Raw genomic sequence first — 12,500 nt, 5'->3', positions numbered from 1 at the left:
AATCCTGTAGGTAGCTAGCAATGCACGTGAAAATTTCCACTATTTCTAACCAGCCCAATAGCAATTTGATTTTCTTTTTTTTTTCCAAATCTTTTCCTCATTCTTTGAGTAAAGATTGGAGCACATTGGTAATCACTTATCAAATCATATACTTCTTTAAAAGCAACACATAGACATAGAATATGTTAATCAGAAATAAGAATACGCGTATTTTATAAGGACTGATCACTACAACTTTACATACGATAAGTAGATTTCCTTACAACTTTACATACGATAAGTAGATTTCCTTAAGTCAACTGCCAATGTTATCTGATATTTTACAACTTTATTAATCAGTACAAAGTAGATTGCTAACTTTTGTATTATTGTTTTTAAAAAGTAGGATTTTTCAAATCATCAGATGTCAGGAACCCAAACTGATCCAAGGATATTCAAACCTTAAGATTTTTTCCATGTTTTATTAATCAAGTTCCCTAAAACTTACCAAAGAAGATACAAGATGTAAAAAAAAATGTAGAGTAAATACTTTACAAGAATGAAAAAAAAACCTCGGAATTATTCTGATTCATCATAGACAGAAGAGTTATTAATATATTTTTTAACAACCAAGAACTATTACAAAAATATTGCATGGGTTAGTAGATATTACACTAGAGAGATTTTCTTCGTAAAATATTACTACAAATAAAATAATATTGCACAACCACAAGCACTTTACACAAGATACTTTCTTTACATAACTTAACATTCATATCATTTCTTACAAGCATAATAAAACCTCATACATACACACAAAATGAGAAGCAGAACTAAAGACAAACATCATCTACAGCAGGATACAATAGTTACTCCTGCAATTATCACATTATAACTTGTTGAATGTGAGCGATCTTGACTATTCTCTCATACTACCAGTTCTATACGAATGGCAACAACGCTACGCAAATATACATCGAGTTATCCCATTCAGTGATCTTTCTCGTAGTAAAACTGCTCACCGCTCAACATAGGATAAATTGTCATTGATTAAAAAAATGGACAAAGTTTCTCCCCCACCCAACCGCATTCTTGTGCTAGAGGTTATATGTTGAATACTGTTGTTGTTTTTTCCCATCGTGGTTCTCCATCAGCGTGAGGGGAGTGTGTGTCGTTCCCATACTAAATATAACACAACCGTCAAAGGCGTCCTTATAAAACTCGCATCTAGATTGTCGTTCGCACCTCGGTAAGGAAAATGAGTCAAGCTATCACATAGAATGATGATAATAATAATACAAAAGTGGAAGAGACATCGTTCATAATCATAATGATAGTAACCATGGTACTGATGATGATGTCAACAGCACGGTATTCGAAGTTAATTATATCAATAGAAATAAAAATAGAGAAAGTAATAATAAAATAATATAATAATGAAAATAAACAGTAATTATGATCATAAAGAGGGAACAATAATATACTAAAATCAATTAACCATAATCATACGAAATATAATGATCATAACAAACACTATGCAGTAGACAAGTACATCATTGTTCTAGATTCATATGACAAGATAGCACGTGTTAAGCCAAGAGGCAAGAGGAAAAGAGGGGGAGCGAAAGAGAAAGGGAAGGAAGGAGGAAGGGAGAGAGGGAAGGAAGGACAGGAGGGGGGAGGGAGAGAGGCTGGGGAGGACAGGAGGGGGTAGGGAGAGAGGCTGGGGAGGACAGGAGGGGGTAGGGAGAGAGGCTGGGGAGGACAGGAGGGGGGAGGGAGAGAGGCTGGGGAGGATAGGAGGAGGGAGGGAGAGAGGGGGAGAGGGAAGGAGGGAAAGAAAGAGAGAGCCTAGACGAAGAGCTGCGAAGTCGACACAGTGACAAAGCAGCCACATAAAGAATGCTAATAATACACAAGTGTCACGGTATGGAAAACAAGCTTTGAAGATTAGCCTTTTTTTCTTTTTTTTCCTTTTTTTTTTTTTTTGGTCCCCAACCTTCTATCTTTCTTTTCTCCTCTATTATATTTTCTAAAACGACAAGATACATCATAATAGACCTCCTATGTACACGCTTAGCCGAAGTTTTCGAAGTGATGTATAAAGTATGGCAGACGACGACCCCGGTTCACGTTCTCACAGGCCGTGCTCACGCTCTTCGTGAGGGGGTTCGGACCACAGCTGAACACGCCGATTTTAGAGACCTGAAATAAGGGCAGGAGAGCAATGTCAGAGAGACCTGAAATTATATTCAGAAAGCTAAATCGGTCGGCCGACAATTATACTCAGAAATTTAAACCAGTGAACCGAGAATTATATTCAGAGAGCTAAATCTGTGACCGTGTGTTGTATTTAGAAAGATAGATCTGTGACTCACAATTACTTTTGAAAAACAAGAACAAAACGACCTTATCGAAAAAGTCCTGATATCACCAAAAGTGATAAGGAAATGAGCGGGAAGAACCTGTAGATAAAAATATCCAAGACCTGATTCACTGAATAACGCTGAAAAATCGATTGGCCAGGATTACAGAAAATAAAATAAATATTATTAAACCATAACAGAATGAAAAAAAAACCTGCTCTCACACACGCCGAATACTCTTTGATACAAGAAGCTGAAATGGTCGGAGCCAGCTGGCAAGTAACACAACAAAGTTACTGCGACGGAAAAGATCTGACAGCCCGAAGGCAAACTTACGTAGTTATGCGTCTTTTGCACAAACTTCAGGAAGGACGTCATATCAGGCCGGCCGAAGTGATTGATGGCTTTCAGTCCAGTGAACATGCTCCGTTTGCTCAGTCGCTGGAAGTGGTTCTCGCAAATATACTGAAAAAGAGACACAGCTTAGGCCAAACCATTTGAAGAGCCCAAATGTAATAAAAAATGATGGATTGATTTCACAGGATCTTGCAAAAGTATTCAAACTTTCTTATTGGGTCTATTTCATATCATAATCCTGCGTAAGTTTTTTTTGCTGTAATAAAGCATACACCCAAGTACAAATGAGTGTACTCCGCCCATCTGAAGCACCGACAGTACGGAATATCTTCTGCCAAAAAGACTCACCAGCATCGTCGTTCTCAAATCAAACTTGTGGAAGAACTGGGTGATGAAGATGTGCATTTCCAAGACGTTGGTGACATCCTTCCGCTCCACATCACGCAGCACATCAATGAACCATTCGAACTGACGGTGCGTCGGGCAAATCCACAGGAAATACACCTGTAATAGAAAGATGAATCAGTTATAACACCTAACTTCCAACATCTGTGACGAAATATTTTTTTTTCTCGTGTCCTTTAAAGTTTGATGATATATGTAGTCCTTTCTTCGTCTTAATTCTATAATCTATCTAGGAACTGAGATAGATTATAGGCATTTCTTTTCATTGGGATTGTGCACCGTAAAATATAGATGATAGTTATATATATCTATTTCTGCAGAACTTGAGATCGTACTGCGACCTCTTCTTCTACACGTCTAAAACTAGTTACTTTCTTATGTATCTATATTTGAAACAGTTCTATATACATGTAAATTCAATGTAAGTGCCATACGTTGGTGCCGAGATATTGTTTTTTTGTGTGTTTTGCCAGACATTTCAATGTTTTATTCTATACAGTAACTGTATATAAAAATCAACAATTTGCTTATTTAAAGAAACTATATTTATATATTTATATATGTCTAATTTCCTTGTCATAAATAGGGAAATAGCACTGATTTTCAACAGTTCATGACGATGTATATTGTATAAATATACATCTTAGTATTCATATATAAGACTAACTGGACGATTCTAAATGAGGAAAAAGACACAACGAAAACACCAAATCAACGAAGCTTACCTCAAAGCAATAAGAGAATAGCCTCAATACACAACCTTTGTGTACCCTCTAAACAACAAAACACAAACCAGCAATCCTGCACTCCTTCAACAACACACCAAACACACAACAATCTTACAACTTTTTGATGAAAAATATACTCCAATCAATATTTCCACCCACCTTCTTACACGAAACCCCCGAGTAGCGGTTCGTCGACGTTCCGAAGACCAGATCGTTGAGGATGGAGGCGTAGGGCGTGACTCCGATGCCTCCGCCGACCATCACCGCGACCTCGAACTTGTACCAGTCTTGGTTGCCGCCGCCGAAGGGACCTTCCAGACGGATCTGCGGGCGAGACGAGGGAGGACTAAGTGAGGAGCGAGGCGAGGGAGGACTAAGTGAGGAGCGAGGCGAGGGAGGACTAAGTGAGGAGCGAGGCGAGGGAGGACTAAGTGAGGAGCGAGGCGAGGGAGGACTAAGTGAGGAGCGAGGCGAGGGAGGACTCAGTGAGGAGCGAGGCGAGGGAGGACTAAGTGAGGAGCGAGGCGAGGGAGGACTCAGTGAGGAGCGAGGCGAGGGAGGACTAAGTGAGGAGCGAGGCGAGGGAGGACTAAGTGAGGAGCGAGGCGAGGGAGGACTAAGTGAGGAGCGAGGCGAGGGAGGACTAAGTGAGGAGCGAGGCGAGGGAGGACTAAGTGAGGAGCGAGGCGAGGGAGGACTAAGTGAGGAGCGAGGCGAGGGAGGACTAAGTGAGGAGCGAGGCGAGGGAGGACTCAGTGAGGAGCGAGGCGAGGGAGGACTAAGTGAGGAGCGAGGCGAGGGAGGACTCAGTGAGGAGCGAGGCGAGGGAGGACTAAGTGAGGAGCGAGGCGAGGGAGGACTAAGTGAGGAGCGAGGCGAGGGAGGACTAAGTGAGGAGCGAGGCGAGGGAGGACTAAGTGAGGAGCGAGGCGAGGGAGGACTAAGTGAGGAGCGAGGCGAGGGAGGACTAAGTGAGGAGCGAGGCGAGGGAGGACTAAGTGAGGAGCGAGGCGAGGGAGGACTAAGTGAGGAGCGAGGCGAGGGAGGACTAAGTGAGGAGCGAGGCGAGGGAGGACTCAGTGAGGAGCGAGGCGAGGGAGGACTAAGTGAGGAGCGAGGCGAGGGAGGACTCAGTGAGGAGCGAGGCGAGGGAGGACTAAGTGAGGAGCGAGGCGAGGGAGGACTAAGTGAGGAGCGAGGCGAGGGAGGACTAAGTGAGGAGCGAGGCGAGGGAGGACTAAGTGAGGAGCGAGGCGAGGGAGGACTAAGTGAGGAGCGAGGCGAGGGAGGACTAAGTGAGGAGCGAGGCGAGGGAGGACTAAGTGAGGAGCGAGGCGAGGGAGGACTCAGTGAGGAGCGAGGCGAGGGAGGACTAAGTGAGGAGCGAGGCGAGGGAGGACTAAGTGAGGAGCGAGGCGAGGGAGGACTCAGTGAGGAGCGAGGCGAGGGAGGACTAAGTGAGGAGCGAGGCGAGGGAGGACTCAGTGAGGAGCGAGGCGAGGGAGGACTAAGTGAGGAGCGAGGCGAGGGAGGACTCAGTGAGGAGCGAGGCGAGGGAGGACTAAGTGAGGAGCGAGGCGAGGGAGGACTAAGTGAGGAGCGAGGCGAGGGAGGACTCAGTGAGGAGCGAGGCGAGGGAGGACTAAGTGAGGAGCGAGGCGAGGGAGGACTCAGTGAGGAGCGAGGCGAGGGAGGACTAAGTGAGGAGCGAGGCGAGGGAGGACTAAGTGAGGAGCGAGGCGAGGGAGGACTAAGTGAGGAGCGAGGCGAGGGAGGACTAAGTGAGGAGCGAGGCGAGGGAGGACTAAGTGAGGAGCGAGGCGAGGGAGGACTCAGTGAGGAGCGAGGCGAGGGAGGACTAAGTGAGGAGCGAGGCGAGGGAGGACTCAGTGAGGAGCGAGGCGAGGGAGGACTAAGTGAGGAGCGAGGCGAGGGAGGACTAAGTGAGGAGCGAGGCGAGGGAGGACTCAGTGAGGAGCGAGGCGAGGGAGGACTAAGTGAGGAGCGAGGCGAGGGAGGACTCAGTGAGGAGCGAGGCGAGGGAGGACTAAGTGAGGAGCGAGGCGAGGGAGGACTAAGTGAGGAGCGAGGCGAGGGAGGACTCAGTGAGGAGCGAGGCGAGGGAGGACTAAGTGAGGAGCGAGGCGAGGGAGGACTAAGTGAGGAGCGAGGCGAGGGAGGACTAAGTGAGGAGCGAGGCGAGGGAGGACTCATAAGGAGGTCCTTGGGCTTGGTTATCACATGACGTAAGGGCCACGAAAAGGGGAGGGAAGGGGACGATGTGTGGGGCCTTAATGATGTGATGGTCTCACGTTCGGAATGAAATGCATCATATCCTTCTGATATTATCAATATCTCCCGTTTGTAATTTGTGAAAACTTTTTTTTTCAGTTATTCAATAACCTTAATATGACTTGAGAGCTTCACGTTCCAAAAAGAAATGAACCTCATTTCAGAACGCTTAAACTGTCCTTTTCTATATCCAACCAACGTGATAATGTTAGGACACATTAAAAAGAACTAGTTTTCCCCCGAAGAACCAAGCTCTGTTTCGTCTCTTCACCACCTTCAACTAACCTTGGGCGGATTCTCCTCATCGTGAACATAATTATGAGGATCGAAGAACTTCCTGAGCTTCCACGTCCACGGTCCTTGGGCTTTGATGTGGCACGACAGGAAGTTCTCGTGAGGCGCCGAGGTGAGGGTGAAGGAATGGTACTCTGACTGCCGGAAAGCGGTGCAGTTGAGGCGAACCCACTGGCCGCTCAGGTACTTGAAGTTGGGAGGCCTGGGGAGAAAAACCGAATTAAATAGGGGCACAGAAGCGTGCACTCGTATATACATGTACTGCCTAATGCTGTACTTGTAATTATGCACTCGTATAAATGTATTCAACTATAAACTCGCATCCATGCAAACTCAAAAGCTTTTTTTCTTATTGTTAAAGAGAAAATCCCACTCAACCAGGAAACAAGGGAAGAAAAGCAGTAAACGGACTTTCAAGAAGGACTAGGTATGATTCTGACCACATGTCACCTTTCTATCCTTGACTCGTACTAAAAGGATACCTCTCTTACCTTTATTCTAACTAATAAGGCACCTTTCTGTCCCAGATTTCGACTCCTGGTTGACATGGAGACGAGAAGAGACGCAGACTCATGCCCCCAGAACCCCCCTCTCAAGCGCGACCCTACAGAGCAACAGCGACCCACTAAAGACGTCAACCTCACCTGTAGAACTTGACCTTGACCACGTCCGAGGGCAGCAATTCCGTCTCAATGATATCCAATTCCATATAGCGTGTGCGAAGACTGATGATCTTGTCCAGCGTGTAAATGATGCCCGGGCCGACGAAGAAGATCCAGAACCTAGATAAATAGATACAAAAAATGTAACATGTAAAAGAGTGTGATTTTTTAGAACATGGTGAGAATTGTTGTAGCTTTGTACTTCATGATAAAGTAAAAGAAAAATAAAGCGTCATGATAAAGACATTTTTAAACTAGAACCTAAAAAAATAATTACTGAGTGATGAATATCATTTCCTAAACATCAGCTCGGGGTGGAATACCAGAACGTAAATACATCTAAGCACATCAAACTCAATAACAGCAGTGATATATATCCCTAAATCCAGATCCACAAACACGATAATAACAGAATATGTAACAGAACAAAAAGGAAAGCGAAAAGGGGCGTCGATACGGACCTGGGTGCCCCCGTGAGACGAGCAAGTCCGTGCAGCAGACTGAGGATGTAAAGCAGGATGTAGAGCTGATGTGCAGCCCAGAAGAACTTGTACGCCTTCCTTCGTATGATCGGGTGCGCGAAGATGAAGATGATGCACATGATAATGAACAGCATTACGCCAGTCAGACCTGTTAGGGACAGTAACGTGTTATACGTTGGCCACGTTGATATTATTGTTGTTTGTCAAAGCTAGAGTAGAAATAAAAAAGTGTGACCTCGTGAAACCGATAGCTTGCAAACACCCACTTTGCCCACTTTAACTCTAGAAAATTAAAATACATTCCGTCCAACATTACAGACGCGAATCCCCCCCCAAGCCCTGCCGACGACACAGCGCCGCCCCGAGCACCCACCTGTGATGGTCTGGAAGAGCCAGTAGCCCACGGTCGGCTTCTGGTCGGAGGCGAAGGAGATTTCCTGCGTCAGACACCTGAGGTTCTCCACCGGCTGCGTCGAAACGTGGTAGAAGTTGACCAAGTGGCCGCAGCTGTGAAGAATACTGAAGAACAGCGCCGTGCACGCGACGATCTTGTGGAACTGTTCGCGGATGGAGAGAAAACGGATTTGGACGTAAAATCATCAGATTTTAAGCGGAACCGACAGCATAGCATCAAAAATCCTAATGTTTATCAGGATAAATGCCTAGGTTATAATAAAATATGCAAACAAAATCTTTTTAAAAAATCGTGCCCTCCTTTAAAAAGACACAAATTCTCATTAAAGACAATCATCCCATTTATGAGAACACAATACCACACAAAAAGGCAGCACCTGCACCTGACGTCGCAACACAGCACGAGCCGAAAACCCACCTGGATGTGCGAGTCCAGAGGAATGTACTGCTGGAAACTGAAGTCCTTGAGCTTGGTGATGAGGTTCCTGGACATCGTGAGCAGAAGCAGCGAGTAGCAGAAGGACAGGGAAGCGGCGGCGCCCCTCGTGATGGCGATGCCCACGCCCATGATGTGTCGGAGGTCGGTGTGCTCCGCCATGAAGGAGTAGTCTGCGGAGAGGTAGGGAATGGATTAATGGATGGGTGGATGGAGAGAGGAGGGAAGAGGGAGGGGCGGATGGATGGATGGGTGGATAGGTGCGTGAGTGGGTAGATAGATAGATGGATGGATGGGTACATATAAATAATAAACATATAACAAAGATACTAAAAACGTATACCTTTTAAATATAAAGTATAGCATCATAAAAAAACGGCAATAACAACATCCATTATCATAACCCCATAACCTCGTTCTCAAAACTCACGTATGAACCGCTCGCAGAACAGAGCAATGGTGATCACGTAGAAGACGAAAAGGTAGAAAACGTTCTGCCTGTTCTCTTCCAGGAAGGTCGCCAGGGAGTTGTACTTCTTCATCATCCAATGCTGGTTCCTGTTCATGACCTCGGAGATGTGGAAGCTCGCCATCCTGAGGGAGAAAGAGGGAGGGAGAGGGAGAAAGAGGGAGAGAGGGAGAAAGAGCGAGATTGGGAGAGAGAGGGGTAGAGATTTGGGGAGGGAGGGTGAGGGAAAGGGGAGGGAGAGGGAGAGGGAAAGGGAAAGGGGGAGAGGGAGGGAGAGAGAGAGAGAGAGAGAGAGAGAGAGAGAGAGAGAGAGAGAGAGAGAGAGAGACAGAGAGAGAGAGAGAGAGAGAGAGAGAGAGAGAGAGAGAGATTAATATCAATTTGTATTTGTTCGCGGTCACGTCTGCGGAAATACCTTAATACGGCTACGCATAATCTGTTAGTTTATTCATCCTACTACTTCTTGTTTGCAAATTTCTAGATATCTATTTCCATTATCATTTCCATTTTCACTTCAAGATCACGAGTTTTTATTCCTACATATTTCTTAAGACTTTTCCCGTTGTCCCTATTTACAAAACCTCCCATTTTATCTCATGTACTCTATTTTATTACCGTCTTTTACTTCACTTCTACCTCATCCTCATTTTTTTTATTTCCATTTACAAAAGTACGATATCATGTCGCAATTACCACATCCCCTTGGTTTATTTAAGACTTAATTTTAGTTCTATGACATAACAAGTTCCTCCAACTTGAGCATTAAAGTTCCTCATGTCCTTAAGAATTTATCTGATTCATTAAAAAATAGTGACGAGTCGCTTTACTGGATTGCATATTCGTGTAACTTATCCTACGATCGTGAAAAAATATACATCCATGTTATATATCGTCACTCCTGATTAAAAAACACCATAACTTAACAAATTAATAAATTAATAATACAAAAACACTCATCGAGACAGTGAATGAACTAAAAAAAAACATAAATTAACAAATGAATAAATGAACAATAAAAAAACACAGTAAATGAACCAAAAAAGACATAAATCAAAAAAGACATAAATCAACAAATTACGTAAAGAACAAAAATAACACTCGTCGAGAATGAACTACGAAAGTCGACAAGTACACCGGACACCCAACAACACCCGCCATGCAATCAGCTCGGGCGGAGGAGGTACTCGAACCTCGACGCCCTCGCCCTGTACCGTGTGTGTACCATGGGTGTACCGTGGCTGTACCTCTTGCTGCGGCGGTGGTGGAGCAGGAGGTCCGAGGTGTCAGCACGCACACCAGGGGTTATGTCAGCATCGGGAGTAGTCAGCACGAGCGGTTGTCAGCAGCAGAAGGGTTAGTGTCAGCGCCGTTGGTTGAGGTCACACAAGCAGGGTTAGGTCAGCACAGGTTAGTTTCGTTAGCGTTAAGAAAAAAGAATTAAACACATACAAGCTCGTACATGCCTAAATAAATGTTTTATGCTACCTTGGCTATGGGTTATGGGTTATAATCTATGGGTTATAAGCTATGGGTAATGGGTTTAGTACAAAATCTAATCGTCTCTTTTTGGGGGGTTAGCACAGGGGTTATTTTTAAAAATGGGTTAGAAGAGAAGGACGAGGAAAGAGAGAACAAAGGTGACCTTAGGTTAATGCAGGATAGGGTGAGCCATGGTCTATCACAGGTCGCGAAAAGAGGTCATCTGACGTCGAGGGAACAGGTTCGAGACCCAGGAGATTCTCCTTAAGGTCAAGGGCATGAGAAATTTTTTTAAAAAGTATTTCTATATCTACAATATGAATGCATTTCCCCAAAAAATCACACTAACTATAAAACAAAATAGTTTAGTGCCCCAACTCCAAAGCTCTGCGTGAATCACCGACAGAAAACGGGATGGAACTAACCGAAATAATCATTAAGACGGATAGTGAAGGTGATAGAGCGACCACACTAGATGACGGCAAGATCAATGATGATGAAGACTGACCAAAAGCACGCCTTGCTTCCAACGCGTTCAGGACGAGAAAAGGGCGTCGAGCAAACGTCTTCGCGTCGCCCTGGCCCCCCTCCCCCCTCCTAGTCCCTTCCCTCTGGCCTTCCCTTCTACTACCCCTCTCCCCCCCCCCCCGCCTGCGCTCTCCTCCGGCTCTTCCTCCGTTTTATCTTATTACTATCTTTATCACTTTGATCTATGTGATTCTTATTCTTATTATTTTTATCATTATTTCTTTAATATCATAATTATCATCATTATCAATATCATCATCACTATTGCAGGTATTTTCATTATTACTTTATTATCACCTTAACATTATTGCTACAGCCCCTCTCCCTCTCCCCACTTTCCACGGCGAACAAAGAGCGACCTCGACGGCAACAAGGTTCCCGAAACTGCTTCCCAACCCCACCTGTTCCCGCGCCAGAACACGTCACCAAAGAGGCGTGAAAAAGTATTTATAGGAGGTTCTAAAAGGGGAAAGAGCAAAAGAAGAAAGAACGACGATTTCAAACTGGGGAAAAAAAAGGGGAGAAGACAGACGAGGAGCCCGTCTAAACGACGCTCTTTCCACCCGTCCTACCTGGCGACGTTGGTGGACGTGTCGAGGAAGTTCTGTTTGGCGCCCTTGCAGTCGAGGCCGATGGCGATGAAGTCTCCCTTGTACTCGCGCATCATCAGCTTGAAGTCGTCGTAGGTGAGCGATTCCTTGTGGTTGATGCCCGACGAGCTGAACATGCCGTTGATCAGCTCCTCGACCTGTGGGACGCAGAAGCAGAGGTTGGCTGAGGGCGGTCTCTCGATAGGGGGTAATGGCATGCAATGGAAAGGGAACCACGGTGCTGTGACCGTCTTTGACCATGGAAGCTCCTCATAGCTTCCCCCTTCTTCGTAGTTACTCCTTTGCCTCCTCCTCCTCCGCCTAGTCCCAGTCCCACTGCCCCTGCCTTTTCTTTCCCGGTTCCAGTTCCCTCTCCACCTTCTGGTCCCATTTCTGGAACCCTTGCCACTTCACACCTCAGCCCCAATCCCGGTACCTCTTAGTTATCCTTCCCCTTCCCCTTCCCGGTTCTAGTCCCAGTAGCCCTTCCCCTCCCGGTTACATTCTTGTTTCCCCTCCTTCCCCTCCCGGCACCTCTGCCCCTCCCCGAAGGTCTTACCTCCTCGTTGCTGACCGTGTTGGTCTTGGCGATCTCCACCAGCGAGCGGAGCATCTCGGAGAGCTCGGTCTTGTCGATGACGCCGTTTCGGTCGTTGTCGCACATGTCGAAGATGATGCGCAGCTTGTCGTCGGTGGAGCCCTTGCTGAAGAGCACCACGGTGTCCAGGAATTCCTGGAAGGAGATGCGTCCGTCGCCATCTTTGTCGACGATGTTGAACATGCGGCGCACGAAGATGTCGTCGGGCTTCATGCCGAGCGCGCCGGCGAACTCCTTCTTGGACAGCGACGTCCGCATCACCATCACGACGTCGCTGGCGGCGTCCTCGAGCTTGCGCTTCTCGCCGGGCTTGAGGCCGAAGGTGAGCTCGTAGGCCTCGCGGAAGAAGTGCTCGAGGCGCTTCGTGCGGCGCTCCTTCGTCTCGGCGTTGGCCAGCATCTGCTCCTTGTTGGTCTGCACC

General features: G+C 46.2%; 1 protein-coding gene across 3 annotated transcripts in view; it reads right to left on the bottom strand.

Moving 5' to 3' along the window:
- Window positions 1-1,969: 1,969 nt before the first annotated feature.
- The window catches only part of Duox (dual oxidase), a 210,217-nt gene continuing 199,686 nt past the window's right edge, over window positions 1,970-12,500 (bottom strand). For all 3 annotated transcript variants that reach the window (XM_070129643.1, XM_070129645.1, XM_070129644.1), the window contains 12 exons: window positions 12,041-12,500; window positions 11,464-11,639; window positions 8,846-9,009; window positions 8,398-8,588; window positions 7,939-8,122; window positions 7,545-7,713; window positions 7,066-7,203; window positions 6,413-6,623; window positions 3,995-4,159; window positions 3,051-3,206; window positions 2,682-2,810; window positions 1,970-2,184 (listed from right to left, as the gene is read on the bottom strand). The exon at window positions 12,041-12,500 is cut by the window's right edge and continues 272 nt beyond it. In XM_070129643.1, the coding sequence (XP_069985744.1) occupies window positions 2,056-2,184; window positions 2,682-2,810; window positions 3,051-3,206; window positions 3,995-4,159; window positions 6,413-6,623; window positions 7,066-7,203; window positions 7,545-7,713; window positions 7,939-8,122; window positions 8,398-8,588; window positions 8,846-9,009; window positions 11,464-11,639; window positions 12,041-12,500 (2,272 nt within the window). In that variant the 3' untranslated portion in view covers window positions 1,970-2,055. The remainder of the gene's footprint in view (window positions 2,185-2,681; window positions 2,811-3,050; window positions 3,207-3,994; window positions 4,160-6,412; window positions 6,624-7,065; window positions 7,204-7,544; window positions 7,714-7,938; window positions 8,123-8,397; window positions 8,589-8,845; window positions 9,010-11,463; window positions 11,640-12,040) is intronic.

The sequence above is a fragment of the Penaeus vannamei genome, chromosome 14, assembly GCF_042767895.1.
Source record: "Penaeus vannamei isolate JL-2024 chromosome 14, ASM4276789v1, whole genome shotgun sequence".
Classification (NCBI taxonomy): Eukaryota; Metazoa; Arthropoda; class Malacostraca; order Decapoda; family Penaeidae; genus Penaeus; species Penaeus vannamei.
The sequence above is the reverse complement of the archived record's forward strand: the minus strand, read 5'-3'. Positions and strand labels throughout refer to the sequence as shown.